At 42.7% G+C, this 27,814-nt stretch overlaps 1 protein-coding gene and 36 non-coding genes across 37 annotated transcripts in view; 1 reads left to right on the top strand and 36 right to left on the bottom strand.

Annotated features, from left to right (window-relative positions):
* The window catches only part of cfap54 (cilia and flagella associated 54), a 122,804-nt gene that overhangs the window by 9,894 nt on the left and 85,096 nt on the right, over positions 1 to 27,814 (top strand). Inside the window, exons 26-54 of the mRNA XM_076102232.1 lie at positions 53 to 175; positions 352 to 474; positions 739 to 856; positions 1,218 to 1,307; positions 1,396 to 1,522; positions 1,764 to 1,866; positions 2,098 to 2,189; positions 2,278 to 2,475; positions 2,586 to 2,758; positions 2,842 to 2,990; positions 3,117 to 3,326; positions 3,821 to 4,020; positions 4,263 to 4,398; positions 4,584 to 4,713; positions 4,834 to 4,995; positions 5,072 to 5,281; positions 5,508 to 5,595; positions 5,768 to 5,938; positions 6,046 to 6,112; positions 6,341 to 6,526; positions 6,621 to 6,707; positions 6,808 to 6,927; positions 7,299 to 7,346; positions 8,375 to 8,516; positions 8,695 to 8,861; positions 9,033 to 9,187; positions 9,275 to 9,401; positions 9,699 to 9,858; positions 10,248 to 10,405. Coding sequence (XP_075958347.1) covers positions 53 to 175; positions 352 to 474; positions 739 to 856; positions 1,218 to 1,307; positions 1,396 to 1,522; positions 1,764 to 1,866; positions 2,098 to 2,189; positions 2,278 to 2,475; positions 2,586 to 2,758; positions 2,842 to 2,990; positions 3,117 to 3,326; positions 3,821 to 4,020; positions 4,263 to 4,398; positions 4,584 to 4,713; positions 4,834 to 4,995; positions 5,072 to 5,281; positions 5,508 to 5,595; positions 5,768 to 5,938; positions 6,046 to 6,112; positions 6,341 to 6,526; positions 6,621 to 6,707; positions 6,808 to 6,927; positions 7,299 to 7,346; positions 8,375 to 8,516; positions 8,695 to 8,861; positions 9,033 to 9,187; positions 9,275 to 9,401; positions 9,699 to 9,858; positions 10,248 to 10,405 — 4,020 coding nt within the window. The remainder of the gene's footprint in view (positions 1 to 52; positions 176 to 351; positions 475 to 738; positions 857 to 1,217; positions 1,308 to 1,395; positions 1,523 to 1,763; positions 1,867 to 2,097; positions 2,190 to 2,277; positions 2,476 to 2,585; positions 2,759 to 2,841; positions 2,991 to 3,116; positions 3,327 to 3,820; positions 4,021 to 4,262; positions 4,399 to 4,583; positions 4,714 to 4,833; positions 4,996 to 5,071; positions 5,282 to 5,507; positions 5,596 to 5,767; positions 5,939 to 6,045; positions 6,113 to 6,340; positions 6,527 to 6,620; positions 6,708 to 6,807; positions 6,928 to 7,298; positions 7,347 to 8,374; positions 8,517 to 8,694; positions 8,862 to 9,032; positions 9,188 to 9,274; positions 9,402 to 9,698; positions 9,859 to 10,247; positions 10,406 to 27,814) is intronic.
* Positions 11,666 to 11,738, bottom strand: trnar-acg (transfer RNA arginine (anticodon ACG)). The gene has a single exon. It is a non-coding gene; the product is annotated as a tRNA-Arg (tRNA).
* Positions 11,959 to 12,030, bottom strand: trnah-gug (transfer RNA histidin (anticodon GUG)). Its single transcript has one exon. It is a non-coding gene; the product is annotated as a tRNA-His (tRNA).
* trnah-gug (transfer RNA histidin (anticodon GUG)) lies at positions 12,236 to 12,307 on the bottom strand. The gene has a single exon. It is a non-coding gene; the product is annotated as a tRNA-His (tRNA).
* trnar-acg (transfer RNA arginine (anticodon ACG)) lies at positions 12,736 to 12,808 on the bottom strand. Its single transcript has one exon. It is a non-coding gene; the product is annotated as a tRNA-Arg (tRNA).
* On the bottom strand, positions 13,029 to 13,100 carry trnah-gug (transfer RNA histidin (anticodon GUG)). Its single transcript has one exon. It is a non-coding gene; the product is annotated as a tRNA-His (tRNA).
* Positions 13,306 to 13,377, bottom strand: trnah-gug (transfer RNA histidin (anticodon GUG)). Its single transcript has one exon. It is a non-coding gene; the product is annotated as a tRNA-His (tRNA).
* trnar-acg (transfer RNA arginine (anticodon ACG)) lies at positions 13,806 to 13,878 on the bottom strand. The gene has a single exon. It is a non-coding gene; the product is annotated as a tRNA-Arg (tRNA).
* trnah-gug (transfer RNA histidin (anticodon GUG)) lies at positions 14,099 to 14,170 on the bottom strand. The gene has a single exon. It is a non-coding gene; the product is annotated as a tRNA-His (tRNA).
* Positions 14,376 to 14,447, bottom strand: trnah-gug (transfer RNA histidin (anticodon GUG)). The gene has a single exon. It is a non-coding gene; the product is annotated as a tRNA-His (tRNA).
* Positions 15,169 to 15,240, bottom strand: trnah-gug (transfer RNA histidin (anticodon GUG)). The gene has a single exon. It is a non-coding gene; the product is annotated as a tRNA-His (tRNA).
* trnah-gug (transfer RNA histidin (anticodon GUG)) lies at positions 15,446 to 15,517 on the bottom strand. Its single transcript has one exon. It is a non-coding gene; the product is annotated as a tRNA-His (tRNA).
* Positions 15,946 to 16,018, bottom strand: trnar-acg (transfer RNA arginine (anticodon ACG)). Its single transcript has one exon. It is a non-coding gene; the product is annotated as a tRNA-Arg (tRNA).
* On the bottom strand, positions 16,239 to 16,310 carry trnah-gug (transfer RNA histidin (anticodon GUG)). The gene has a single exon. It is a non-coding gene; the product is annotated as a tRNA-His (tRNA).
* trnah-gug (transfer RNA histidin (anticodon GUG)) lies at positions 16,516 to 16,587 on the bottom strand. The gene has a single exon. It is a non-coding gene; the product is annotated as a tRNA-His (tRNA).
* trnah-gug (transfer RNA histidin (anticodon GUG)) lies at positions 17,309 to 17,380 on the bottom strand. Its single transcript has one exon. It is a non-coding gene; the product is annotated as a tRNA-His (tRNA).
* trnah-gug (transfer RNA histidin (anticodon GUG)) lies at positions 17,586 to 17,657 on the bottom strand. The gene has a single exon. It is a non-coding gene; the product is annotated as a tRNA-His (tRNA).
* On the bottom strand, positions 17,863 to 17,934 carry trnah-gug (transfer RNA histidin (anticodon GUG)). The gene has a single exon. It is a non-coding gene; the product is annotated as a tRNA-His (tRNA).
* On the bottom strand, positions 18,131 to 18,202 carry trnah-gug (transfer RNA histidin (anticodon GUG)). Its single transcript has one exon. It is a non-coding gene; the product is annotated as a tRNA-His (tRNA).
* trnar-acg (transfer RNA arginine (anticodon ACG)) lies at positions 18,631 to 18,703 on the bottom strand. Its single transcript has one exon. It is a non-coding gene; the product is annotated as a tRNA-Arg (tRNA).
* trnah-gug (transfer RNA histidin (anticodon GUG)) lies at positions 18,924 to 18,995 on the bottom strand. The gene has a single exon. It is a non-coding gene; the product is annotated as a tRNA-His (tRNA).
* Positions 19,201 to 19,272, bottom strand: trnah-gug (transfer RNA histidin (anticodon GUG)). Its single transcript has one exon. It is a non-coding gene; the product is annotated as a tRNA-His (tRNA).
* trnah-gug (transfer RNA histidin (anticodon GUG)) lies at positions 19,994 to 20,065 on the bottom strand. Its single transcript has one exon. It is a non-coding gene; the product is annotated as a tRNA-His (tRNA).
* Positions 20,271 to 20,342, bottom strand: trnah-gug (transfer RNA histidin (anticodon GUG)). The gene has a single exon. It is a non-coding gene; the product is annotated as a tRNA-His (tRNA).
* trnah-gug (transfer RNA histidin (anticodon GUG)) lies at positions 20,533 to 20,604 on the bottom strand. Its single transcript has one exon. It is a non-coding gene; the product is annotated as a tRNA-His (tRNA).
* trnah-gug (transfer RNA histidin (anticodon GUG)) lies at positions 21,326 to 21,397 on the bottom strand. The gene has a single exon. It is a non-coding gene; the product is annotated as a tRNA-His (tRNA).
* trnar-acg (transfer RNA arginine (anticodon ACG)) lies at positions 22,365 to 22,437 on the bottom strand. The gene has a single exon. It is a non-coding gene; the product is annotated as a tRNA-Arg (tRNA).
* On the bottom strand, positions 22,934 to 23,005 carry trnah-gug (transfer RNA histidin (anticodon GUG)). The gene has a single exon. It is a non-coding gene; the product is annotated as a tRNA-His (tRNA).
* On the bottom strand, positions 23,434 to 23,506 carry trnar-acg (transfer RNA arginine (anticodon ACG)). Its single transcript has one exon. It is a non-coding gene; the product is annotated as a tRNA-Arg (tRNA).
* trnah-gug (transfer RNA histidin (anticodon GUG)) lies at positions 24,004 to 24,075 on the bottom strand. Its single transcript has one exon. It is a non-coding gene; the product is annotated as a tRNA-His (tRNA).
* Positions 24,504 to 24,576, bottom strand: trnar-acg (transfer RNA arginine (anticodon ACG)). Its single transcript has one exon. It is a non-coding gene; the product is annotated as a tRNA-Arg (tRNA).
* Positions 24,791 to 24,862, bottom strand: trnah-gug (transfer RNA histidin (anticodon GUG)). Its single transcript has one exon. It is a non-coding gene; the product is annotated as a tRNA-His (tRNA).
* On the bottom strand, positions 25,291 to 25,363 carry trnar-acg (transfer RNA arginine (anticodon ACG)). Its single transcript has one exon. It is a non-coding gene; the product is annotated as a tRNA-Arg (tRNA).
* trnar-acg (transfer RNA arginine (anticodon ACG)) lies at positions 26,073 to 26,145 on the bottom strand. The gene has a single exon. It is a non-coding gene; the product is annotated as a tRNA-Arg (tRNA).
* On the bottom strand, positions 26,642 to 26,713 carry trnah-gug (transfer RNA histidin (anticodon GUG)). The gene has a single exon. It is a non-coding gene; the product is annotated as a tRNA-His (tRNA).
* Positions 27,142 to 27,214, bottom strand: trnar-acg (transfer RNA arginine (anticodon ACG)). The gene has a single exon. It is a non-coding gene; the product is annotated as a tRNA-Arg (tRNA).
* On the bottom strand, positions 27,712 to 27,783 carry trnah-gug (transfer RNA histidin (anticodon GUG)). Its single transcript has one exon. It is a non-coding gene; the product is annotated as a tRNA-His (tRNA).

The raw sequence follows: 27,814 nt of genomic DNA on the forward strand, positions 1-27,814 counted from the left end.
CATGATACAAACTGTAAATAATTCATAACTGTGTCTTTGTTCTGATATGCAGGTGCTAAAGAAATGTTTGATGGTTTTGGAGGAGAATTCAGGTCTTCTCAAACAAAAATGGATTGGAAACACCTCAGAGTCCTTTATGCACATGATAGCCTGCATTACCTACTACCTTTCCAAGGTGTGTCTGCATATGCACAACTAGTTTAAACTGTTTATGTGTTTGTAGAAGTGTCAGTGGTCTTGAAAACGTAGTGTGTGGGTTGCATGCTAAAACGTGGCATACTTACATATATGTTAAAAAGGGCATATATATATATCATATAATTGCAATAATGTCTCATCCTTCTTGACCAGGCATTACGTGTGCTCAGGGAGCATCATATGGCTTCTGTGGTGATGGACAGTGGTCGCAGGCTGCTCCAACAGGTCTACGATGCTCAGCTGCAGATCAGTAGACTTGCTGCTAAAGCTGTGGGTGTAAGGAATAGTGTAAAAGTGTAGATTTATTTCATAATTTAGCCTCACTCTTAGAGTGACTTAAGATCATGAATGAATCTATGATTATCCAATATTTGCAAAGTGTTTTACAAATGTGATGTTTTGATATTTCATACTTTAAATATACAGCAAAATTAAGAATATTTTGCTCCACTTTTCTAGTGTTGTTGTGTTTCTCTCTCTCTCTCTCTCTCTCTCTCTCTCTCTCTCTCTCTCTGTGTGTGTGTGTGTTTGTGTATGTAGTCTAAGAGAGATCATGCTGCAATCAAGGGTAAAATGACGATAAGTGTTCAGCTGAAAGCACTGCACCGGAAGAACAAGAAAACAATCGGATCTGAAGCAGCTCTCATCATAGAAAGAGGTAGCACACAGAAACACACAGACACACACACACACACACAGAAACACACACTTTTTTTTTTAAATGCAAGTTTGTTTAAAACAAACAACCAAAGTATAGCAATAACTTTACAGTGTTTTTTAAAATAGTTATTAAAGCCATGTTTGTTGAAAATATGCCAGAGCGGGTTTTATTTCAACAGTTCGGCAACAAATAATTCACACTTGATGCTAAGATGAGTTGAATTCACACTTGAAATTGACACCAAGAACAGGTGTTCATGAATTTGCACTGTAGCGTGTGCATTATCTTTTATAACATTGGTTCTCAACCTTTTTGAGATTTTTTCCTAAACTCAACGTTGTGTACGATCTTCCTGTAGAGATTGCATGCCCACTGATTGGCTGTGAGGTACCCACCGTATTGTATGATCTGATCTTCAACAGCACATTAAATTATGCCTTTCAAAAAGGTAAGTGGCACACACTTACATAATGTTTTCAATGAATAATTAGTCTTTTCATAATTGACACCTGTGTTTTGTGTGTGTGTTTTTATAGTGATGAAGCTCAGACACAAGGTATATTTTATTGAGTTTGCGGCACTAATTCTCCAGAGAGCCATGGAAGAAGGCCACCCGGACCTTGTGTTAAAGTGGGGACAAAGCATGCTTGACGTTTTGTGCAGGTGTGCTTTGACTATTCACCTCTTTACTGATACAAACAAAGAAATGCTCAAACTAAATAGTTCAGCTTTCATTTTATAATCATTGTATCTCAAACTAGTACTCGTATAGTCAATACATCAAATAATGAATTACTGTCCACTTACTTATGTATGGATCGTACTGCACTGTATTACGGATAGTAGCTGTTTTCCCTCTGCTGATAAAGGCTTGACAGTATGTCGATGGTTTTATCTTTGTCAGACAAGACGAGAAGATGGGAATGTCCACAAAATGTTTGGAGGGAAACAGTCAGAGTAAAAGAAGAAGTAGTGCTCAGGCTCCGAAAGGAAATGAACCACCACAGGTGAAAATAATATGTGCACAAATACCCAACACATAATACCCATACATACACAAAAATCTCATTATGTGTTCTGGTTTATGATATTTTAAGGTAGCCTCAACCTGCTGTGTTGCTACCTATATGCTCTGCAAATTGCTCTCAATTTTGGTACCTAACTGTGGACACCCATCAAAACTATCGATAAGTACATTACATTACGGATGTACCTTAATCCCAAATACTTTTTTGTAGCAGAACAAGGAAACACCTTCCCACGATGACACAAGGAAGACAGTAAAGCAGAAAATAGCACACAGAATGCTCCAGGGAGTGAAAAGTAAAAGGTACAGTATGTGTGTCTGTGTTTGTGTGCAATTATATGTGTTTGTTCCAATAACCACATGTGCACTGGACGTCTATCCGCGTGTGTAGGGAAAGGAAGGCTGTAGAGAACCTGCTAACCATGATGTCGTCTGTGGTGCAACGCCGCAAGAAGCTGCTTCAGCTGAGGAGCATGTGCTGTCGGGAGAGAGTGTGGAAGTCTCAACTCAACTACAGCATGGCCGAAGCCCATTTAGCATTGCTTTACCAGGGCCTGGACCAGCTGCATGGAGGAGCCCTGCAGCAGAGGTGAACTCACAAGATAGAAGAAGCTATTTTTCTAGCAATAGATAATTCTGCTTATTAAACATTTGTGTGTGCATATCTGTAATAATATGTTCTGTTTGTACTCATTTCAGTTACAGGCAGTTAAATCCCTTGTTTTTCTCTCTGGCCTACTCTGGTGTTCTGGTGCGGAGGAACCCACAGCGACAGACATCTTCCAAATATGAGGTTGTCTCAGAGAGAGACTCCTCCCACTGCGGTTTTATGGAATATGTGGTTGCACACAAAGAGAGGAACGAAAAGGAGGGTGAGAAACACTATGAAAAGCCAGAAGAAAAATGGTCTCATGGTCTGTGTTTCATCACTTATCTTAATCTTTTCTTCCAGCAGTCAGAGTGGACGACTCTGTCACAGAAGAGTTCTGTGAGGAGGGAGAGATCTCTCAAATGGTGGAACAGCGAATTCAGAATCACAGATGCACTGCTACCTTGCTGCTGGACTCACTTACCAAAGCTGCTTTACATCTCCAAAGGGCCATGGTACTGCACACAGACACACACACACGCACACACAGACATACACTTACACACAAGTCACATTACATGTGACCACACAGTGTGAATCCAGGTATTATATTTTATTTATCTATTTTAAACATTTTCCAGGTGTTGGCCCACCGTGGCAGTCACTGGACCGTTCTACAGTGTGTGTGTCAGACTGTGTGGGACCAAAGCTGCAGAATCACCGTGCTAGTACAGAGAGCTGCTCAGCATGAACCTCCCTCCTCCATCACAGCAGACCAACTGCACACCACCTTCACCCCACTACTGGTGCTGGCTACTGACCTAATGATGGACATGCTGAACAGACTTGGGGTAAGTGTCACATACAGCTATACACACATGTAGCTGCTTGTACACACACACACACACACACACATATAATGATATCCCTTACTAATAAAGTATAAAAAGCATTGCAAAGTGTGTTGCAATCATAGACTGTATATAAGAAGTGGACGTAGTGAAGGGGTAAAAATTCTAAGAAGAAAACACGAACAACACCCAAACCGATTGAGACCATAACCTCATGTTTACAATGTTACAGAGGGTGTAAATCAAGTGAGAAGTAGAGTCATTTTCTCTTTTTGCAATCAGAGGAGTTGCCCCCCGATGGCGGGGAATAAGAAAGATTGCAATTTTAAGGTTCTTCCCTACTGGCTTCACTTTTCACGTGTGGAGGTTGCTGAATGATTGCTATTGTCACTTCAGTCTGCATCTTGTCATCTGAGCGAAACACATTTACAGCTACAGAGTGAAGATGACACAGTCCTGTTCATGACTTTCATCTTCATCGTTGTCCCAACTAGCTGTGGAGTTTGTATGACAGAGACTTGACTGAGGAGGAACTTGAGTCCAGCCTCCACTTCTCCGCCCCACTGGATAACAGCACCCAGGTGGACCTGCGTTGGGTTCGCACCCTGGTTTTGCACACTCTGGAGCGTCTCCATGACAGTGGCAAATGGGAAAGCCTGGCCCACTTTGCCTTAGTATTCAACTCGTACACACGGTGAGAAAAACTGTTTAAGCACAGACTATATTGCAGTCATTAAACAACGAGTGCAGCTAACATTTTATAATAAAAGGTTTTTGTATAGTAACATTCAACAGAGATGAGTAAAGATTATGGGCAGATTCTCATCGTCAAAGGGAATGAAACACAGCACACACTCTTTCTTTATGGCTTAACTCAGAGATTGTGCCCATGGTTTTGTGTGTGTGTTTGTGCCTGCATCTGTATGTCTACCCCAGGGAACGCTATGCCTTGATCGTAACTCCTCTACTAGTCCATGCTCAGAGGAGGCTGCTTGAAAGGATAAGTTCTTTTGGAGGACCTGTATTCCCTCAACCACACCATGTCAAGACAAAGAAGGCCACCGGCAAGGAGGTAGCGCATACCGACACACATAAACATTTAGAAGCATTGTACACTAAAGTCAAAATCTAAGTGTAACAAGAAAAAACAAGCCAATGAAACAAATACTTTTTTTTAAACAAATAGTAAGGGATATTGTATTACCTCATGCATTGTGTATGTATACAGTATATCGTACTCTCTTTTCAATATTTCAGGTAACTTACAGGAGCTACGCAGACTCCCAACTGCTCATTGGAAGTACAGCTCACCCTGCACAGCAACCGACCATTCTCATAAAAGCAGCGCTCACAAACTCCACTCCTCGAGACACAGTTGACCTTAAAGGTTCGAACAGCCAGCCTCACGTCATATCATGTGAAAATATTTCAGTCACACAAATAATTGTTTATAGGCAGTTGTAAGTGTTTGCATGTACAATGTTTTCGTGCATGTTCTCTGTCTTAGGTGCAGAGATACAGCACTCCATGTCCCTTGTGTGCGTTCCTCTGGATGTAGAAGACACACTGAGCTGTTACCGTCAAGCTCTTGAGAGAAGGCCACATTGTCTTCAGGTCTTCCAGCATAGTCGCTCATTACTGCTGCAACTTCTTGCATTCACAAAGCCCTGTGAGTTCTCCTCTGATTGTTTGGACTACCACACTCACACAACAACTGTTTGAAACCGTCTTTTGTCTCTCCCCAGGCTTTGCGGCACATTTGAAGCACTGTCAGAACAGAAGTCTCAGCCATTCTGCAATCCTGGTTGATTTCAGTCCCTTAGTTATGCCTGTTCCAAGCATCCAACCTTGCGACCTGACCGAGGAGGACTACAGTAATCCAAATGCTCTCTACACGGTCCCTATCAGCCCTGACCACATGACGACTGTCAGCGCTGCATACTCCACCTCCATACGTAAGAGCACAGAATAATTATAACATCCGCATAAATCCACACTTTACATAAAGAAGGCATGTATTGACAAGTTGTCAATAAGTGGGACACCGAGTTAGATGTGTTATAGAGAGTACCAGCAGACTGCATGACAAATATAATGGAATATCTGGATGAAGTCTGTGTCAGGCTGTCAGGCTCATAAAGGTCTTACTTTTCTCCCCATCTCCACCCAACTTTTATTCAGAGCATCTCCAGGCCAACAATCACGACTCCCTCAGAGTTCTGGCGCTGCATGAAATGGGAAACCTACTGTTCTACGATGGAAACACACGGTTAGAATCTGTTGGCTGAGTGTGTATGTGTCTGTTGAAGCAAACCTACAGCCTTTCATTTTATGCTTTTACCTGTACTTATATATGTGTAATTAAGTCTGTAAGTTGAGCTTTTCATGATTTTCCTCATATTCTTATAATAATTCTATTCCTTCCTGTGTTATATCCCCAGGGCAGCACACTTACACTGGAGTAAAGCAGTTGATTGTGCCTTACAGAGCTCAGGTGCTATAAAGAAATGGGACGGCGTGTCCTTTCGGGGTGGCTCCCTGCAACAAACCCTGAAAGAGGTCGGCATTTGGGGATGTCTACAGGCTGCTGGGCTCACTGCTAAGATTGCACGGTGGGTTTAAATGAGGTTAAGCATCGATTAGAGGTGTTTTTCGGGCGCGTTTCAAGCATGTCGCTCTAAATGCTACCTGCTCCTGAAGGGTGTGTTTTGACGTACAGGTACATCTTAACGGCTGATATCAGCGAGCGGACCAAGTGCTGTCTCATGTCAGCACACCTCTTTAAGGTAATACTTCTAGGGGGAGGTTCATCTGTCTCTGCTCACAAACATGGTTTTTACTTATGTTGCTAAATGCACTATTGATGGAATGACAGGAGAGGTTGTTGCTCTCATGCCTGAATACAGTTTTATTGTCTGTGTTTGTGTGCATTCATTTTGACATGCTTGTGTATGTGTGTCTGTGTGTGTGTGTGTGTGTGTGTGTGTGTGTGTGTGTATGACCCACTTCCCTAGTGTGTGCTGTGTTGCTCCCTGGCTCAGCCACAGGCCGACCTCCAGTACACCTATCACAGCATCAGAGATGAACTGCTCCCTGGAGTTGACCTTTTCTCTGAGCCCCACAGGGTTCACCTCAGCACCACCGTAACCGGCCTTAACTTCCTCTGCCACTGGCTTTTCACCACAGGCTACTACATTACGGTACACACATAAACATTGCCTGTCTGTCCTTATTTTGAACTGCAAGGCTCAAGATAAGAAAATTTGATTTGTTGAAACGTGTGTGTAATTTCAGCTACTGCCCATACTAGCCCTTTACCTACATTTTGTGGGGAGTGTGTGCAGAGATGTCCAACGCACTGTTGAGGGCAAAATACTTAAGGTCAGTATTGGGGGTGTTTTCTATATGTAAATGTAAATGTTTCTCCTGTCATGGGTCTGGTGGAGTTTTCAGTCTGGATTGTTTTTTTTTTTTTCTGCAGATTCGTGCCCTTACTGAACTGTGTCTGTTCACTGAAGCTGTAAAGGAGGCAGTTCAGCTCACACAAGGCACAGGGGTCCTTCTGCCCCATGGACACTACATCACCAAAGATAATCTCCAAGTAAGAATGCACATATATCCGCTCTTTGCCTGTGTAAACTGGTAATGTTGGTAGTGGTGTACTTTATGGACAGTTTTAGTTACAATGTTGACCTTGTGTTTATAGTAGGCCTACTGTAAATCTGAAATTATCATTGAATATGTGAAGACATGGATTGTTTGCCTACCACCCGCTTGGAGAGATACATAAGTGTGCCGGTTACTTCCAACCTAATTTAAACATCAGTGGGACACAGTGTACAGTCTTTCTGGAAGATTGTCAAACAAAATATCTTTTCTAGTGCTGCCTCTGCACAGGATTTAAAGTTTTGTTATGTGTGTTTATATATGCCATCATTTTAATACATATTATAAATTGTGCTTATTGTGCAGCCTGCAAAGACGTTTTACAGCAACAAGTCTCTCCTGGACAATTCTGAGGTATTTTGTATATAAGATTTCTTTATATTTCTGAAGATCTGGGGACATTTCATTAGTGTAATTCTGTGAAGTATTTTATTATAGATTTAAAAGTAAATCTCACATTGTTTTTGATGAAAGAATGGTCACATAAATCATTCTAAAAGGAATAACCGTGCTGCCACAGTTGGTGCAGTTTCCTTTACTTTGATAAGACTGGTGCAGTGCAGTTTAAAACATGCGTGTTCTGAACCGGCTAAATGCTTGACCTGTGATGTTGGTGCTTGCAGCTTTCTCGAGATACGCTCTTACAATCAACTTCACACTTGACACTGCGCTTTCCTGGATGCTCATTAATACACCTGCCATAACATACAAAAGTTGCATCACAGTACATTGTACTGACAATGTCTCGCTTTCAGTCTTTACTTAAAGTAAACATTTGAATGCCATTTTTTTACTCTGTAGTATTAATTATTTTGCCATTAAAAGTTAATAGTTTTTACTTCAGAACAGTTTTGAGTAGGCGTACTTTTTGACCACTGCTAAAGCCATCATTCCCAATTAGAGAAAAGTTTAAAAGTATAGCAAGATACCGTAGAAGAAGAGTGCTGTTTGCTTGTTTAATTAGAGTTTATTATTTAACTTATTGAATATTGAAGTGAATGTGTTTAAATGGCACAGAATTTGATCAAGCACTCCCTTGGGTCCCCAGCATCACAACCACCAAGTGTGAAGTAGATCAGATGAGCTGTCCTCGCCATATGTAAAGAACAGACAGACAGAGATTCCTTGCTTTATAGTTATAGAATCGCCTCATCCCCCCCAACCCACCCCCTGCCAATTTTCTCATATGAATGCACTGACAAAAACATACACACACATATTGTATACACATAAATACGTACACTCTGTTTCAGCTGTAGACAAAAACTGTTACATTGACATGTTGTCTGTCTCTCTGCTGCTGTTTCAGCAATATACGTATTTGCCAAATTAACAAATAAATATAGTTGATTACATTTGTGTGGTTTTTGGTTTGTGGTTAGGCTTTGGAGGAACTTGTGAACTGTGACTTTGCTCCAGCGGTCCGGTCACTGTATGGATCCACATTGTGCCTCAGATTCAACCTTGCTCGTATTCAACTAGTCCTGGCACTCAGTAACACCGTACATGGCTCTCCTGTGCCAGGTCTGTAAGCAAGAGTACTTTCTTCTCTCTGTTATTAATGTTGTGTTTATTATTTGGATCATGTGACATCTCTGATTGGATTGCATTGAACCAAATAAGTTTCAGATTTTGATTTAATTCTAAAATAGTCACTGTGGATCAAACAGCTGGTTATGCTTACAGTGAGAATGTCTTTCAGATACTGTTGAAAGAGAAGCTTGTGCCAGCATAACAAGTTGCCCAGTGAACTCCAAACCTCATGAACAGAACAGATTGGACACTGAGGCCTCCTGTCTAAAGACAGAAGAGCCAAAAGTGCTGACCCTTGATGTAGAAAAGGAGAAGCTCACGCCAGAAAGAATAAAGGTAAGACTTCTTTGGGATTTTTCATCCCAAAGATCTTTACATTAGGGTTTTTTCCCGCTAACTGTAATTTAAGCTTTGTTTTATTTTTGGCACCTTACTGTAAATATGTAGCAACTTGTTTCTAACTTGTTTGTGTTGACTTACTCATATCTGTCCTCTCATGTGTTGCAGTTCCTTTTACTAGAAGGAGCATCCTCCTTGTTGCACTCTATTTTCCGTCAGCTCACACCTCAGTCCTGTGGTGAAATGGAGAACCTGGAACTGTCAATAGAGTCCAATCTTCTAAAGGCCAATCTATACCTGCAGCAAGGACATGCTGCAAATAGGTACAGGGGCCTTATACATCTGTGCTGTATGTTCACATGCTTATGTTTGTATTTCCTGACCATCTTAACAATTTTAACATCCTTTAGTTCTGAGATGGCAATTTCAGCCTTGGTGCTACTGCAGACAAGTCCTGTGATCATGAGAGGAATCATACCTAGCTCTCCGAAACCCGCATCTGAGATCCTACATGCCAGGACTGGAATTGAACAGGTAGCAGGTTTATATGAATTGGTTGCAGAATCAAATAAGTTGTTTAAAAAAAAAAAAAAGAAGCATATGTCATGTTCTGTAATGTGAACTGTGTCGGAAACAATACAGGACATGACAACATTACAACCAAAGGTAGCACCTGAAATGAAACTGAGTGTGTTAGCAGCTGAAAAATGATGTCATCTTTTTTTATTTACATGTAAAATATGAACATATTACCACACTGGGGCAGTAGAATGGTGATTGATTGTACATGGTGTGTGTATGCATGTGTTTATTTGTGTAATATCTGGTCCTTAGGATTCTAAAGATTGCAGTGTGTCAAACCTCCTGCATGGAGACTGTCCTAGAGCAGTTGAGGCCAGTGAGAGAATTGGAGTTTCCCTGTGGCTGCTCTGCCGCCTGGCTCTGGTCCGCAGCTTGGCTGCACAGATTCCTGGCACTGCTGACGTTTTCCCAGGTCCGATCATGTGTTGTGCTGCTCTTTCTTTTTTTCTGAACGGTGTATTGTTTGGTGAAACAGTTGGACTAATATCACAAGGATTATAAATGTCAAAAAAAATGAGTTATCTTCCCTTCTATGTAAAAACTAGTACTGGATGTATACTTTAAAAACACATGGAGGACTACTTTACCTTGTTTCTTTACATTGATTCACATTACAAAGCTTACAAATTATATACGCCTAGTGTTACCAGAAGATCTGATTATTATTGAAATTGGCAACTTCAAATGGCCAACAAATGAAAAAAAAGCTGTGGACTTCATTAGCTGCATATAGGTAAGTCATTGAATGTTAGATATTGGATATTGAAACTGTGTGTAAGGGGATGTGTTCATATTATCTAGGTAAGAACATCAATGAGGAAGCAGCTTGGGTGTTACAGGAGGGACTTGATGAATGTGCACGATGGGGAGAACTGGATATTCAGGCCCTCTTCATGGTCGAAGCTGCCGAATTGGAAGCACAGAGAGGCAATACTGACGACATCATGGCAATGCTGCAGGTACCAACACTCGCACAAACACCTCTTTTGTCACTTTTTATTTTCAAACAAATAAGTATATTTTACAAAAGAAAAACAGATAGAGGAAAAATCCAAGTATGACAGCAGTGAAGGTTACACATGTCTCTTTTTTCAGGGTAAGGTCTTCCCCTTATTCATCAGGGAAAATGTCAGTTTATCCATCGCATTTATGTCCCTATGACCATCTGTTGTTTAGGACTGGGAGGTTCATTTTTATACTAGTTTGTAGTTTCCACTTTTTTGCATGCAACCAATAACACAACTTCTATTATCTAGTTATTTATTTTTATATGTGAGGTGTGGCAAAAAAAATGTATTATTTATTCGAACTAAATTCCCTTCATTTCCTGGAATCTGTTGATGTATAATACAAAAACTTTATATTTCTGTATTTAATTCTGATGTGTTTTGATACAGTGTTTGTTGAGCAAGAATATTGTAAATGAGGACAAGCATATTTGGAGCTCTGGATATCAACTCTACTTGAATCAAGCATTCGCCATTGCGTTCTCCATTGCGCCACTAGCCCTACACGTTGGTGCATTGCGGGAAATGCCGTGTTCCGACAGCAGTTCATGCAAACGGGTGGACAACGTGTGGACAACTCCAGTACAATTACTGGTGTCGTCGGAAAACATCGGGCTTCATTTAGAAAAATTGGCAAGTTTCAAACTACATGAAATGATACTGGAGTACACTACAACTACAACAGCTTAAAACATGCACAACTCATCATTGCTGCCGCGACCCGGATTCGAACCGGAGTTGCTGCGACCACAACGCAGAGTACTAACCACTATACGATCACTGCCACTTGGTTGACAAAGTGCCTCTTTCTTGCATATTTTGAGCTCTGGATATCAACTCTACTTGATTCAACAGGCAGTAGAGCAGGAACTTTAGAAACGAGCGGCAATTGATTCAGAGCAATTGTACAAGCTAGCCAAAAGTTCCACCTAGAATTGCTCCGCCCTACAGAGTAGTAGTCAGACGCTTTTTATACACAGTTTGTAGAGCAGGAAGTTGTGAAACGAGGAGTAAGTGATTTATAAGTTAAAGACTCGTAGGAGATAGCCAGTGAACATAACTGAAATCTACAAACCTTTTGTCCCACGCAATCTGAAAGCCTTTGTCGACATCATTTGTCTCTATAAGGATGTAAATTTACTTAGTTGAGCAGTTTGTAGGGCAATAACTTGTTTAACGAGGAGCAAGTGACCTACAAGTTAAAGAATCGTACGAGCTAGCCAGGAGTCGAACCTAGAATCTTCTGATCCGTAGTCAGACGCGTTGTCCATTGCGCTACTAGCCCTACACATTGGTGCATTGTGGGAAATGCCGTGTTCCGACAGCAGTTCATGCAAACGTGTGGACAACGTGTGGACAACTCCAGTACAATTACTGGTGTCGTCGGAAAACATCGGGCTTCATTTAGAAAAATTGGCTGAAGCTGGCAAGTTTCAAACTACATGAAATGAGACTGGAGTACACTACAACTACAACAGCTTAAAACATGCACAACTCATCATTGCTGCCGTGACCCGGATTCGAACCGGGGTTGCTGCGACCACAACGCAGAGTACTAACCACTATACGATCACGGCCACTTGGTTGACAAAGTGCCTCTTTCTTGCATATTTTGAGCTCTGGATATCAACTCTACTTGATTCAACAGGCAGTAGAGCAGGAACTTTATGAAAACATCGGGCTTCATTTAGAAAAATTGGCTTAAGCTGGCAAGTTTCAAACTACATGAAATGAGACTGGAGTACACTACAACAGCTTAAAACATGCACAACTCATCATTGCTGCCGTGACCCGGATTCGAACCGGGGTTGCTGCGACCACAACGCAGAGTACTAACCACTATACGATCACGGCCACTTGGTTGACAAAGTGCCTCTTTCTTGCATATTTTGAGCTCTGGATATCAACTCTACTTGATTCAACAGGCAGTAGAGCAGGAACTTTAGAAACGAGCGGCAATTGATTCAGAGGAATTGTACAAGCTAGCCAAAAGTTCCACCTAGAATTGCTCCGCCCTACAGAGTAGTAGTCAGACGCTTTTTATACACAGTTTGTAGAGCAGGAAGTTGTGAAACGAGGAGTAAGTGATTTATAAGTTAAAGACTCGTAGGAGATAGCCAGTGAACATAACTGAAATCTACAAACCTTTTGTCCCACGCAATCTGAAAGCCTTTGTCGACATCATTTGTCTCTATAAGGATGTAAATTTACTTAGTTGAGCAGTTTGTAGGGCAATAACTTGTTTAACGAGGAGCAAGTGACCTACAAGTTAAAGAATCGTACGAGCTAGCCAGGAGTCGAACCTAGAATCTTCTGATCCGTAGTCAGACGCGTTGTCCATTGCGCTACTAGCCCTACACATTGGTGCATTGTGGGAAATGCCGTGTTCCGACAGCAGTTCATGCAAACGTGTGGACAACGTGTGGACAACTCCAGTACAATTACTGGTGTCGTCGGAAAACATCGGGCTTCATTTAGAAAAATTGGCTGAAGCTGGCAAGTTTCAAACTACATGAAATGAGACTGGAGTACACTACAACTACAACAGCTTAAAACATGCACAACTCATCATTGCTGCCGTGACCCGGATTCGAACCGGGGTTGCTGCGACCACAACGCAGAGTACTAACCACTATACGATCACGGCCACTTGGTTGACAAAGTGCCTCTTTCTTGCATATTTTGAGCTCTGGATATCAACTCTACTTGATTCAACAGGCAGTAGAGCAGGAACTTTATGAAAACATCGGGCTTCATTTAGAAAAATTGGCTTAAGCTGGCAAGTTTCAAACTACATGAAATGAGACTGGAGTACACTACAACAGCTTAAAACATGCACAACTCATCATTGCTGCCGTGACCCGGATTCGAACCGGGGTTGCTGCGACCACAACGCAGAGTACTAACCACTATACGATCACGGCCACTTGGTTGACAAAGTGCCTCTTTCTTGCATATTTTGAGCTCTGGATATCAACTCTACTTGATTCAACAGGCAGTAGAGCAGGAACTTTAGAAACGAGCGGCAATTGATTCAGAGGAATTGTACAAGCTAGCCAAAAGTTCCACCTAGAATTGCTCCGCCCTACAGAGTAGTAGTCAGACGCTTTTTATACACAGTTTGTAGAGCAGGAAGTTGTGAAACGAGGAGTAAGTGATTTATAAGTTAAAGACTCGTAGGAGATAGCCAGTGAACATAACTGAAATCTACAAACCTTTTGTCCCACGCAATCTGAAAGCCTTTGTCGACATCATTTGTCTCTATAAGGATGTAAATTTACTTAGTTGAGCAGTTTGTAGGGCAATAACTTGTTTAACGAGGAGCAAGTGACCTACAAGTTAAAGAATCGTACGAGCTAGCCAGGAGTCGAACCTAGAATCTTCTGATCCGTAGTCAGACGCGTTGTCCATTGCGCCACTAGCCCTACACATTGGTGCATTGTGGGAAATGCCGTGTTCCGACAGCAGTTCATGCAAACGTGTGGACAACGTGTGGACAACTCCAGTACAATTACTGGTGTCGTCGGAAAACATCGGGCTTCATTTAGAAAAATTGGCTGAAGCTGGCAAGTTTCAAACTACATGAAATGAGACTGGAGTACACTACAACTACAACAGCTTAAAACATGCACAACTCATCATTGCTGCCGTGACCCGGATTCGAACCGGGGTTGCTGCGACCACAACGCAGAGTACTAACCACTATACGATCACGGCCACTTGGTTGACAAAGTGCCTCTTTCTTGCATATTTTGAGCTCTGGATATCAACTCTACTTGATTCAACAGGCAGTAGAGCAGGAACTTTATGAAAACATCGGGCTTCATTTAGAAAAATTGGCTTAAGCTGGCAAGTTTCAAACTACATGAAATGAGACTGGAGTACACTACAACAGCTTAAAACATCCACAACTCATCATTGCTGCCGTGACCCGGATTCGAACCGGGGTTGCTGCGACCACAACGCAGAGTACTAACCACTATACGATCACAGCCACTTGGTTGACAAAGTGCCTCTTTCTTGCATATTTTGACCTCTGGATATCAACTCTACTTGATTCAACAGGCAGTAGAGCAGGAACTTTAGAAACGAGCGGCAATTGATTCAGAGGAATTGTACAAGCTAGCCAAAAGTTCCACCTAGAATTGCTCCGCCCTACAGAGTAGTAGTCAGATGCTTTTTATACACAGTTTGTAGAGCAGGAAGTTGTGAAACGAGGAGTAAGTGATTTATAAGTTAAAGACTCGTAGGAGATAGCCAGTGAACATAACTGAAATCTACAAACCTTTTGTCCCACGCAATCTGAAAGCCTTTGTCGACATCATTTGTCTCTATCAGGATGTAAATTTACTTAGTTGAGCAGTTTGTAGGGCAATAACTTGTTTAACGAGGAGCAAGTGACCTACAAGTTAAAGAATCGTACGAGCTAGCCAGGAGTCGAACTTAGAATCTTCTGATTCGTAGTCAGACGCTTTGTCCATTGCACCACTAGCCCTACACATTGGTGCATTGTGGGAAATGCCGTGTTCCGACAGCAGTTCATGCAAACGTGTGGACAACGTGTGGACAACTCCAGTACAATTACTGGTGTCGTCGGAAAACATCGGGCTTCATTTAGAAAAATTGGCTGAAGCTGGCAAGTTTCAAACTACATGAAATGAGACTGGAGTACACTACAACTACAACAGCTTAAAACATGCACAACTCATCATTGCTGCCGTGACCCGGATTCGAACCGGGGTTGCTGCGACCACAACGCAGAGTACTAACCACTATACGATCACGGCCACTTGGTTGACAAAGTGCCTCTTTCTTGCATATTTTGAGCTCTGGATATCAACTCTACTTGATTCAACAGGCAGTAGAGCAGGAACTTTATGAAAACATCGGGCTTCATTTAGAAAAATTGGCTTAAGCTGGCAAGTTTCAAACTACATGAAATGAGACTGGAGTACACTACAACAGCTTAAAACATGCACAACTCATCATTGCTGCCGTGACCCGGATTCGAACCGGGGTTGCTGCGACCACAACGCAGAGTACTAACCACTATACGATCACGGCCACTTGGTTGACAAAGTGCCTCTTTCTTGCATATTTTGAGCTCTGGATATCAACTCTACTTGATTCAACAGGCAGTAGAGCAGGAACTTTAGAAACGAGCGGCAATTGATTCAGAGGAATTGTACAAGCTAGCCAAAAGTTCCACCTAGAATTGCTCCGCCCTACAGAGTAGTAGTCAGACGCTTTTTATACACAGTTTGTAGAGCAGGAAGTTGTGAAACGAGGAGTAAGTGATTTATAAGTTAAAGACTCGTAGGAGATAGCCAGTGAACATAACTGAAATCTACAAACCTTTTGTCCCACGCAATCTGAAAGCCTTTGTCGACATCATTTGTCTCTATAAGGATGTAAATTTACTTAGTTGAGCAGTTTGTAGGGCAATAACTTGTTTAACGAGGAGCAAGTGACCTACAAGTTAAAGAATCGTACGAGCTAGCCAGGAGTCGAACCTAGAATCTTCTGATCCGTAGTCAGACGCGTTGTCCATTGCGCCACTAGCCCTACACATTGGTGCATTGTGGGAAATGCCGTGTTCCGACAGCAGTTCATGCAAACGTGTGGACAACGTGTGGACAACTCCAGTACAATTACTGGTGTCGTCGGAAAACATCGGGCTTCATTTAGAAAAATTGGCTGAAGCTGGCAAGTTTCAAACTACATGAAATGAGACTGGAGTACACTACAACTACAACAGCTTAAAACATGCACAACTCATCATTGCTGCCGTGACCCGGATTCGAACCGGGGTTGCTGCGACCACAACGCAGAGTACTAACCACTATACGATCACGGCCACTTGGTTGACAAAGTGCCTCTTTCTTGCATATTTTGAGCTCTGGATATCAACTCTACTTGATTCAACAGGCAGTAGAGCAGGAACTTTATGAAAACATCGGGCTTCATTTAGAAAAATTGGCTTAAGCTGGCAAGTTTCAAACTACATGAAATGAGACTGGAGTACACTACAACAGCTTAAAACATCCACAACTCATCATTGCTGCCGTGACCCGGATTCGAACCGGGGTTGCTGCGACCACAACGCAGAGTACTAACCACTATACGATCACAGCCACTTGGTTGACAAAGTGCCTCTTTCTTGCATATTTTGACCTCTGGATATCAACTCTACTTGATTCAACAGGCAGTAGAGCAGGAACTTTAGAAACGAGCGGCAATTGATTCAGAGGAATTGTACAAGCTAGCCAAAAGTTCCACCTAGAATTGCTCCGCCCTACAGAGTAGTAGTCAGATGCTTTTTATACACAGTTTGTAGAGCAGGAAGTTGTGAAACGAGGAGTAAGTGATTTATAAGTTAAAGACTCGTAGGAGATAGCCAGTGAACATAACTGAAATCTACAAACCTTTTGTCCCACGCAATCTGAAAGCCTTTGTCGACATCATTTGTCTCTATCAGGATGTAAATTTACTTAGTTGAGCAGTTTGTAGGGCAATAACTTGTTTAACGAGGAGCAAGTGACCTACAAGTTAAAGAATCGTACGAGCTAGCCAGGAGTCGAACTTAGAATCTTCTGATTCGTAGTCAGACGCTTTGTCCATTGCACCACTAGCCCTACACATTGGTGCATTGTGGGAAATGCCGTGTTCCGACAGCAGTTCATGCAAACGTGTGGACAACGTGTGGACAACTCCAGTACAATTACTGGTGTCGTCGGAAAACATCGGGCTTCATTTAGAAAAATTGGCTGAAGCTGGCAAGTTTCAAACTACATGAAATGAGACTGGAGTACACTACAACTACAACAGCTTAAAACATGCACAACTCATCATTGCTGCCGTGACCCGGATTCGAACCGGGGTTGCTGCGACCACAACGCAGAGTACTAACCACTATACGATCACGGCCACTTGGTTGACAAAGTGCCTCTTTCTTGCATATTTTGAGCTCTGGATATCAACTCTACTTGATTCAACAGGCAGAAGAGCAGGAACTTTATGAAAACATCGGGCTTCATTTAGAAAAATTGGCTTAAGCTGGCAAGTTTCAAACTACATGAAATGAGACTGGAGTACACTACAACAGCTTAAAACATCCACAACTCATCATTGCTGCCGTGACCCGGATTCGAACCAGGGTTGCTGCGACCACAACGCAGAGTACTAACCACTATACGATCACAGCCACTTGGTTGACAAAGTGCCTCTTTCTTGCATATTTTGAGCTCTGGATATCAACTCTACTTGATTCAACAGGCAGTAGAGCAGGAACTTTATGAAAACATCGGGCTTCATTTAGAAAAATTGGCTTAAGCTGGCAAGTTTCAAACTACATGAAATGAAACTGGAGTACACTACAACAGCTTAAAACATCCACAACTCATCATTGCTGCCGTGACCCGGATTCGAACCGGGGTTGCTGCGACCACAACGCAGAGTACTAACCACTATACGATCACAGCCACTTGGTTGACAAAGTTCCTCTTTCTTGCATATTTTGAGCTCTGGATATCAACAGGCAGTAGAGCAGGAACTTTATGAAAACATCGGGCTTCATTTAGAAAAATTGGCTTAAGCTGGCAAGTTTCAAACTACATGAAATGAGACTGGAGTACACTACAACTACAACAGCTTAAAACATGCACAACTCATCATTGCTGCCGTGACCCGGATTCGAACCGGGGTTGCTGCGACCACAACGCAGAGTACTAACCACTATACGATCACGGCCACTTGGTTGACAAAGTGCCTCTTTCTTGCATATTTTGAGCTCTGGATATCAACTCTACTTGATTCAACAGGCAGTAGAGCAGGAACTTTAGAAACGAGCGGCAATTGATTCAGAGCAATTGTACAAGCTAGCCAAAAGTTCCACCTAGAATTGCTCCGCCCTACAGAGTAGTAGTCAGACGCTTTTTATACACAGTTTGTAGAGCAGGAAGTTGTGAAACGAGGAGTAAGTGATTTATAAGTTAAAGACTCGTAGGAGATAGCCAGTGAACATAACTGAAATCTACAAACCTTTTGTCCCACGCAATCTGAAAGCCTTTGTCGACATCATTTGTCTCTATAAGGATGTAAATTTACTTAGTTGAGCAGTTTGTAGGGCAATAACTTGTTTAACGAGGAGCAAGTGACCTACAAGTTAAAGAATCGTACGAGCTAGCCAGGAGTCGAACCTAGAATCTTCTGATTCGTAGTCAGACGCGTTGTCCATTGCACCACTAGCCCTACACATTGGTGCATTGTGGGAAATGCCGTGTTCCGACAGCAGTTCATGCAAACGTGTGGACAACGTGTGGACAACTCCAGTACAATTACTGGTGTCGTCGGAAAACATCGGGCTTCATTTAGAAAAATTGGCTGAAGCTGGCAAGTTTCAAACTACATGAAATGAGACTGGAGTACACTACAACTACAACAGCTTAAAACATGCACAACTCATCATTGCTGCCGTGACCCGGATTCGAACCGGGGTTGCTGCGACCACAACGCAGAGTACTAACCACTATACGATCACGGCCACTTGGTTGACAAAGTGCCTCTTTCTTGCATATTTTGAGCTCTGGATATCAACTCTACTTGATTCAACAGGCAGAAGAGCAGGAACTTTATGAAAACATCGGGCTTCATTTAGAAAAATTGGCTTAAGCTGGCAAGTTTCAAACTACATGAAATGAGACTGGAGTACACTACAACAGCTTAAAACATCCACAACTCATCATTGCTGCCGTGACCCGGATTCGAACCGGGGTTGCTGCGACCACAACGCAGAGTACTAACCACTATACGATCACAGCCACTTGGTTGACAAAGTGCCTCTTTCTTGCATATTTTGACCTCTGGATATCAACTCTACTTGATTCAACAGGCAGTAGAGCAGGAACTTTAGAAACGAGCGGCAATTGATTCAGAGGAATTGTACAAGCTAGCCAAAAGTTCCACCTAGAATTGCTCCGCCCTACAGAGTAGTAGTCAGATGCTTTTTATACACAGTTTGTAGAGCAGGAAGTTGTGAAACGAGGAGTAAGTGATTCATAAGTTAAAGACTCGTAGGAGATAGCCAGTGAACATAACTGAAATCTACAAACCTTTTGTCCCACGCAATCTGAAAGCCTTTGTCGACATCATTTGTCTCTATCAGGATGTAAATTTACTTAGTTGAGCAGTTTGTAGGGCAATAACTTGTTTAACGAGGAGCAAGTGACCTACAAGTTAAAGAATCGTACGAGCTAGCCAGGAGTCGAACTTAGAATCTTCTGATTCGTAGTCAGACGCTTTGTCCATTGCACCACTAGCCCTACACATTGGTGCATTGTGGGAAATGCCGTGTTCCGACAGCAGTTCATGCAAACGTGTGGACAACGTGTGGACAACTCCAGTACAATTACTGGTGTCGTCGGAAAACATCGGGCTTCATTTAGAAAAATTGGCTGAAGCTGGCAAGTTTCAAACTACATGAAATGAGACTGGAGTACACTACAACTACAACAGCTTAAAACATGCACAACTCATCATTGCTGCCGTGACCCGGATTCGAACCGGGGTTGCTGCGACCACAACGCAGAGTACTAACCACTATACGATCACAGCCACTTGGTTGACAAAGTGCCTCTTTCTTGCATATTTTGAGCTCTGGATATCAACTCTACTTGATTCAACAGGCAGTAGAGCAGGAACTTTATGAAAACATCGGGCTTCATTTAGAAAAATTGGCTTAAGCTGGCAAGTTTCAAACTACATGAAATGAGACTGGAGTACACTACAACAGCTTAAAACATCCACAACTCATCATTGCTGCCGTGACCCGGATTCGAACCGGGGTTGCTGCGACCACAACGCAGAGTACTAACCACTATACGATCACAGCCACTTGGTTGACAAAGTTCCTCTTTCTTGCATATTTTGAGCTCTGGATATCAACAGGCAGTAGAGCAGGAACTTTATGAAAACATCGGGCTTCATTTAGAAAAATTGGCTTAAGCTGGCAAGTTTCAAACTACATGAAATGAGACTGGAGTACACTACAACAGCTTAAAACATCCACAACTCATCATTGCTGCCGTGACCCGGATTCGAACCGGGGTTGCTGCGACCACAACGCAGAGTACTAACCACTATACGATCACAGCCACTTGGTTGACAAAGTGCCTCTTTCTTGCATATTTTGACCTCTGGATATCAACTCTACTTGATTCAACAGGCAGTAGAGCAGGAACTTTAGAAACGAGCGGCAATTGATTCAGAGGAATTGTACAAGCTAGCCAAAAGTTCCACCTAGAATTGCTCCGCCCTACAGAGTAGTAGTCAGATGCTTTTTATACACAGTTTGTAGAGCAGGAAGTTGTGAAACGAGGAGTAAGTGATTCATAAGTTAAAGACTCGTAGGAGATAGCCAGTGAACATAACTGAAATCTACAAACCTTTTGTCCCACGCAATCTGAAAGCCTTTGTCGACATCATTTGTCTCTATCAGGATGTAAATTTACTTAGTTGAGCAGTTTGTAGGGCAATAACTTGTTTAACGAGGAGCAAGTGACCTACAAGTTAAAGAATCGTACGAGCTAGCCAGGAGTCGAACTTAGAATCTTCTGATTCGTAGTCAGACGCTTTGTCCATTGCACCACTAGCCCTACACATTGGTGCATTGTGGGAAATGCCGTGTTCCGACAGCAGTTCATGCAAACGTGTGGACAACGTGTGGACAACTCCAGTACAATTACTGGTGTCGTCGGAAAACATCGGGCTTCATTTAGAAAAATTGGCTGAAGCTGGCAAGTTTCAAACTACATGAAATGAGACTGGAGTACACTACAACTACAACAGCTTAAAACATGCACAACTCATCATTGCTGCCGTGACCCGGATTCGAACCGGGGTTGCTGCGACCACAACGCAGAGTACTAACCACTATACGATCACAGCCACTTGGTTGACAAAGTGCCTCTTTCTTGCATATTTTGAGCTCTGGATATCAACTCTACTTGATTCAACAGGCAGTAGAGCAGGAACTTTATGAAAACATCGGGCTTCATTTAGAAAAATTGGCTTAAGCTGGCAAGTTTCAAACTACATGAAATGAGACTGGAGTACACTACAACAGCTTAAAACATCCACAACTCATCATTGCTGCCGTGACCCGGATTCAAACCGGGGTTGCTGCGACCACAACGCAGAGTACTAACCACTATACGATCACAGCCACTTGGTTGACAAAGTTCCTCTTTCTTGCATATTTTGAGCTCTGGATATCAACAGGCAGTAGAGCAGGAACTTTATGAAAACATCGGGCTTCATTTAGAAAAATTGGCTTAAGCTGGCAAGTTTCAAACTACATGAAAGGAGACTGGAGTACACTACAACAGCTTAAAACATGCACAACTCATCATTGCTGCCGTGACCCGGATTCGAACCGGGGTTGCTGCGACCACAACGTAGAGTACTAACCACTATACGATCACGGCCACTTGGTTGACAAAGTGCCTCTTTCTTGCATATTTTGAGCTCTGGATATCAACTCTACTTGATTCAACAGGCAGTAGAGCAGGAACTTTAGAAACGAGCGGCAATTGATTCAGAGGAATTGTACAAGCTAGCCAAAAGTTCCACCTAGAATTGCTCCGCCCTACAGAGTAGTAGTCAGATGCTTTTTATACACAGTTTGTAGAGCAGGAAGTTGTGAAACGAGGAGTAAGTGATTTATAAGTTAAAGACTCGTAGGAGATAGCCAGTGAACATAACTGAAATCTACAAACCTTTTGTCCCACGCAATCTGAAAGCCTTTGTCGACATCATTTGTCTCTATAAGGATGTAAATTTACTTAGTTGAGCAGTTTGTAGGGCAATAACTTGTTTAACGAGGAGCAAGTGACCTACAAGTTAAAGAATCGTACGAGCTAGCCAGGAGTCGAACCTAGAATCTTCTGATTCGTAGTCAGACGCGTTGTCCATTGCGCCACTAGCCCTACACATTGGTGCATTGTGGGAAATGCCGTGTTCCGACAGCAGTTCATGCAAACGTGTGGACAACGTGTGGACAACTCCAGTACAATTACTGGTGTCGTCGGAAAACATCGGGCTTCATTTAGAAAAATTGGCTGAAGCTGGCAAGTTTCAAACTACATGAAATGAGACTGGAGTACACTACAACTACAACAGCTTAAAACATGCACGACTCATCATTGCTGCCGTGACCCAGATTCGAACCGGGGTTGCTGCGACCACAACGCAGAGTACTAACCACTATACGATCACGGCCACTTGGTTGACAAAGTGCCTCTTCTTGCATATTTTGAGCTCTGGATATCAACTCTACTTGATTCAACAGGTAGTAGAGCAGGAACTTTATGAAAACATCGGGCTTCATTTAGAAAAATTGGCTTAAGCTGGCAAGTTTCAAACTACATGAAATGAGACTGGAGTACACTACAACAGCTTAAAACATGCACAACTCATCATTGCTGCCGTGACCCGGATTCGAACCAGGGTTGCTGCGACCACAACGCAGAGTACTAACCACTATACGATCACGGCCACTTGGTTGACAAAGTGCCTCTTTCTTGCATATTTTGAGCTCTGGATATCAACTCTACTTGATTCAACAGGCAGTAGAGCAGGAACTTTAGAAACGAGCGGCAATTGATTCAGAGGAATTGTACAAGCTAGCCAAAAGTTCCACCTAGAATTGCTCCGCCCTACAGAGTAGTAGTCAGATGCTTTTTATACACAGTTTGTAGAGCAGGAAGTTGTGAAACGAGGAGTAAGTGATTTATAAGTTAAAGACTCGTAGGAGATAGCCAGTGAACATAACTGAAATCTACAAACCTTTTGTCCCACGCAATCTGAAAGCCTTTGTCGACATCATTTGTCTCTATAAGGATGTAAATTTACTTAGTTGAGCAGTTTGTAGGGCAATAACTTGTTTAACGAGGAGCAAGTGACCTACAAGTTAAAGAATCGTACGAGCTAGCCAGGAGTCGAACCTAGAATCTTCTGATTCGTAGTCAGACGCGTTGTCCATTGCGCCACTAGCCCTACACATTGGTGCATTGTGGGAAATGCCGTGTTCCGACAGCAGTTCATGCAAACGTGTGGACAACGTGTGGACAACTCCAGTACAATTACTGGTGTCGTCGGAAAACATCGGGCTTCATTTAGAAAAATTGGCTGAAGCTGGCAAGTTTCAAACTACATGAAATGAGACTGGAGTACACTACAACTACAACAGCTTAAAACATGCACGACTCATCATTGCTGCCGTGACCCAGATTCGAACCGGGGTTGCTGCGACCACAACGCAGAGTACTAACCACTATACGATCACGGCCACTTGGTTGACAAAGTGCCTCTTTCTTGCATATTTTGAGCTCTGGATATCAACTCTACTTGATTCAACAGGCAGAAGAGCAGGAACTTTATGAAAACATCGGGCTTCATTTAGAAAAATTGGCTTAAGCTGGCAAGTTTCAAACTACATGAAATGAGACTGGAGTACACTACAACAGCTTAAAACATCCACAACTCATCATTGCTGCCGTGACCCGGATTCGAACCGGGGTTGCTGCGACCACAACGCAGAGTACTAACCACTATACGATCACGGCCACTTGGTTGACAAAGTGCCTCTTTCTTGCATATTTTGAGCTCTGGATATCAACTCTACTTGATTCAACAGGCAGTAGAGCAGGAACTTTAGAAACGAGCGGCAATTGATTCAGAGGAATTGTACAAGCTAGCCAAAAGTTCCACCTAGAATTGCTCCGCCCTACAGAGTAGTAGTCAGATGCTTTTTATACACAGTTTGTAGAGCAGGAAGTTGTGAAACGAGGAGTAAGTGATTTATAAGTTAAAGACTCGTAGGAGATAGCCAGTGAACATAACTGAAATCTACAAACCTTTTGTCCCACGCAATCTGAAAGCCTTTGTCGACATCATTTGTCTCTATAAGGATGTAAATTTACTTAGTTGAGCAGTTTGTAGGGCAATAACTTGTTTAACGAGGAGCAAGTGACCTACAAGTTAAAGAATCGTACGAGCTAGCCAGGAGTCGAACCTAGAATCTTCTGATTCGTAGTCAGACGCGTTGTCCATTGCGCCACTAGCCCTACACATTGGTGCATTGTGGGAAATGCCGTGTTCCGACAGCAGTTCATGCAAACGTGTGGACAACGTGTGGACAACTCCAGTACAATTACTGGTGTCGTCGGAAAACATCGGGCTTCATTTAGAAAAATTGGCTGAAGCTGGCAAGTTTCAAACTACATGAAATGAGACTGGAGTACACTACAACAGCTTAAAACATGCACAACTCATCATTGCTGCCGTGACCCGGATTCGAACCGGGGTTGCTGCGACCACAACGCAGAGTACTAACCACTATACGATCACGGCCACTTGGTTGACAAAGTGCCTCTTTCTTGCATATTTTGAGCTCTGGATATCAACTCTACTTGATTCAACAGGCAGTAGAGCAGGAACTTTAGAAATGAGCGGCAATTGATTCAGAGGAATTGTACAAGCTAGCCAAAAGTTCCACCTAGAATTGCTCCGCCCTACAGAGTAGTAGTCAGATGCTTTTTATACACAGTTTGTAGAGCAGGAAGTTGTGAAACGAGGAGTAAGTGATTTATAAGTTAAAGACTCGTAGGAGATAGCCAGTGAACATAACTGAAATCTACAAACCTTTTGTCCCACGCAATCTGAAAGCCTTTGTCGACATCATTTGTCTCTATAAGGATGTAAATTTACTTAGTTGAGCAGTTTGTAGGGCAAGAACTTGTTTAACGAGGAGCAAGTGACCTACAAGTTAAAGAATCGTACGAGCTAGCCAGGAGTCGAACCTAGAATCTTCTGATCCGTAGTCAGACGCGTTGTCCATTGCGCCACTAGCCCTACACATTGCTGCATTGTGGGAAATGCCGTGTTCCGACAGCAGTTCATGCAAACGTGTGGACAACTCCAGTACAATTACTGGTGTCGTAGGAAAACATCGGGCTTCATTTAGAAAAATTGGCTGAAGCTGGCAAGTTTCAAACTACATGAAATGAGACTGGAGTACACTACAACTACAACAGCTTAAAACATGCACAACTCATCATTGCTGCCGTGACCCGGATTCGAACCTGGGTTGCTGCGACCACAACGCAGAGTACTAACCACTATACGATCACGGCCACTTGGTTGACAAAGTGCCTCTTTCTTGCATATTTTGAGCTCTGGATATCAACTCTACTTGATTCAACAGGCAGTAGAGCAGGAACTTTAGAAACGAGCGGCAATTGATTCAGAGGAATTGTACAAGCTAGCCAAAAGTTCCACCTAGAATTGCTCCGCCCTACAGAGTAGTAGTCAGATGCTTTTTATACACAGTTTGTAGAGCAGGAAGTTGTGAAACGAGGAGTAAGTGATTTATAAGTTAAAGACTCGTAGGAGATAGCCAGTGAACATAACTGAAATCTACAAACCTTTTGTCCCACGCAATCTGAAAGCCTTTGTCGACATCATTTGTCTCTATAAGGATGTAAATTTACTTAGTTGAGCAGTTTGTAGGGCAATAACTTGTTTAACGAGGAGCAAGTGACCTACAAGTTAAAGAATCGTACGAGCTAGCCAGGAGTCGAACCTAGAATCTTCTGATTCGTAGTCAGACGCGTTGTCCATTGCGCCACTAGCCCTACACATTGGTGCATTGTGGGAAATGCCGTGTTCCGACAGCAGTTCATGCAAACGTGTGGACAACGTGTGGACAACTCCAGTACAATTACTGGTGTCGTCGGAAAACATCGGGCTTCATTTAGAAAAATTGGCTGAAGCTGGCAAGTTTCAAACTACATGAAATGAGACTGGAGTACACTACAACTACAACAGCTTAAAACATGCACGACTCATCATTGCTGCCGTGACCCAGATTCGAACCGGGGTTGCTGCGACCACAACGCAGAGTACTAACCACTATACGATCACGGCCACTTGGTTGACAAAGTGCCTCTTCTTGCATATTTTGAGCTCTGGATATCAACTCTACTTGATTCAACAGGTAGTAGAGCAGGAACTTTATGAAAACATCGGGCTTCATTTAGAAAAATTGGCTTAAGCTGGCAAGTTTCAAACTACATGAAATGAGACTGGAGTACACTACAACAGCTTAAAACATGCACAACTCATCATTGCTGCCGTGACCCGGATTCGAACCAGGGTTGCTGCGACCACAACGCAGAGTACTAACCACTATACGATCACGGCCACTTGGTTGACAAAGTGCCTCTTTCTTGCATATTTTGAGCTCTGGATATCAACTCTACTTGATTCAACAGGCAGTAGAGCAGGAACTTTAGAAACGAGCGGCAATTGATTCAGAGGAATTGTACAAGCTAGCCAAAAGTTCCACCTAGAATTGCTCCGCCCTACAGAGTAGTAGTCAGATGCTTTTTATACACAGTTTGTAGAGCAGGAAGTTGTGAAACGAGGAGTAAGTGATTTATAAGTTAAAGACTCGTAGGAGATAGCCAGTGAACATAACTGAAATCTACAAACCTTTTGTCCCACGCAATCTGAAAGCCTTTGTCGACATCATTTGTCTCTATAAGGATGTAAATTTACTTAGTTGAGCAGTTTGTAGGGCAATAACTTGTTTAACGAGGAGCAAGTGACCTACAAGTTAAAGAATCGTACGAGCTAGCCAGGAGTCGAACCTAGAATCTTCTGATTCGTAGTCAGACGCGTTGTCCATTGCGCCACTAGCCCTACACATTGGTGCATTGTGGGAAATGCCGTGTTCCGACAGCAGTTCATGCAAACGTGTGGACAACGTGTGGACAACTCCAGTACAATTACTGGTGTCGTCGGAAAACATCGGGCTTCATTTAGAAAAATTGGCTGAAGCTGGCAAGTTTCAAACTACATGAAATGAGACTGGAGTACACTACAACTACAACAGCTTAAAACATGCACGACTCATCATTGCTGCCGTGACCCAGATTCGAACCGGGGTTGCTGCGACCACAACGCAGAGTACTAACCACTATACGATCACGGCCACTTGGTTGACAAAGTGCCTCTTTCTTGCATATTTTGAGCTCTGGATATCAACTCTACTTGATTCAACAGGCAGAAGAGCAGGAACTTTATGAAAACATCGGGCTTCATTTAGAAAAATTGGCTTAAGCTGGCAAGTTTCAAACTACATGAAATGAGACTGGAGTACACTACAACAGCTTAAAACATCCACAACTCATCATTGCTGCCGTGACCCGGATTCGAACCGGGGTTGCTGCGACCACAACGCAGAGTACTAACCACTATACGATCACGGCCACTTGGTTGACAAAGTGCCTCTTTCTTGCA

This window comes from Anarhichas minor, unplaced genomic scaffold (assembly GCF_050575085.1).
Source record: "Anarhichas minor isolate MPS153535 unplaced genomic scaffold, ASM5057508v1 ptg000027l, whole genome shotgun sequence".
Taxonomy (NCBI): Eukaryota; Metazoa; Chordata; class Actinopteri; order Perciformes; family Anarhichadidae; genus Anarhichas; species Anarhichas minor.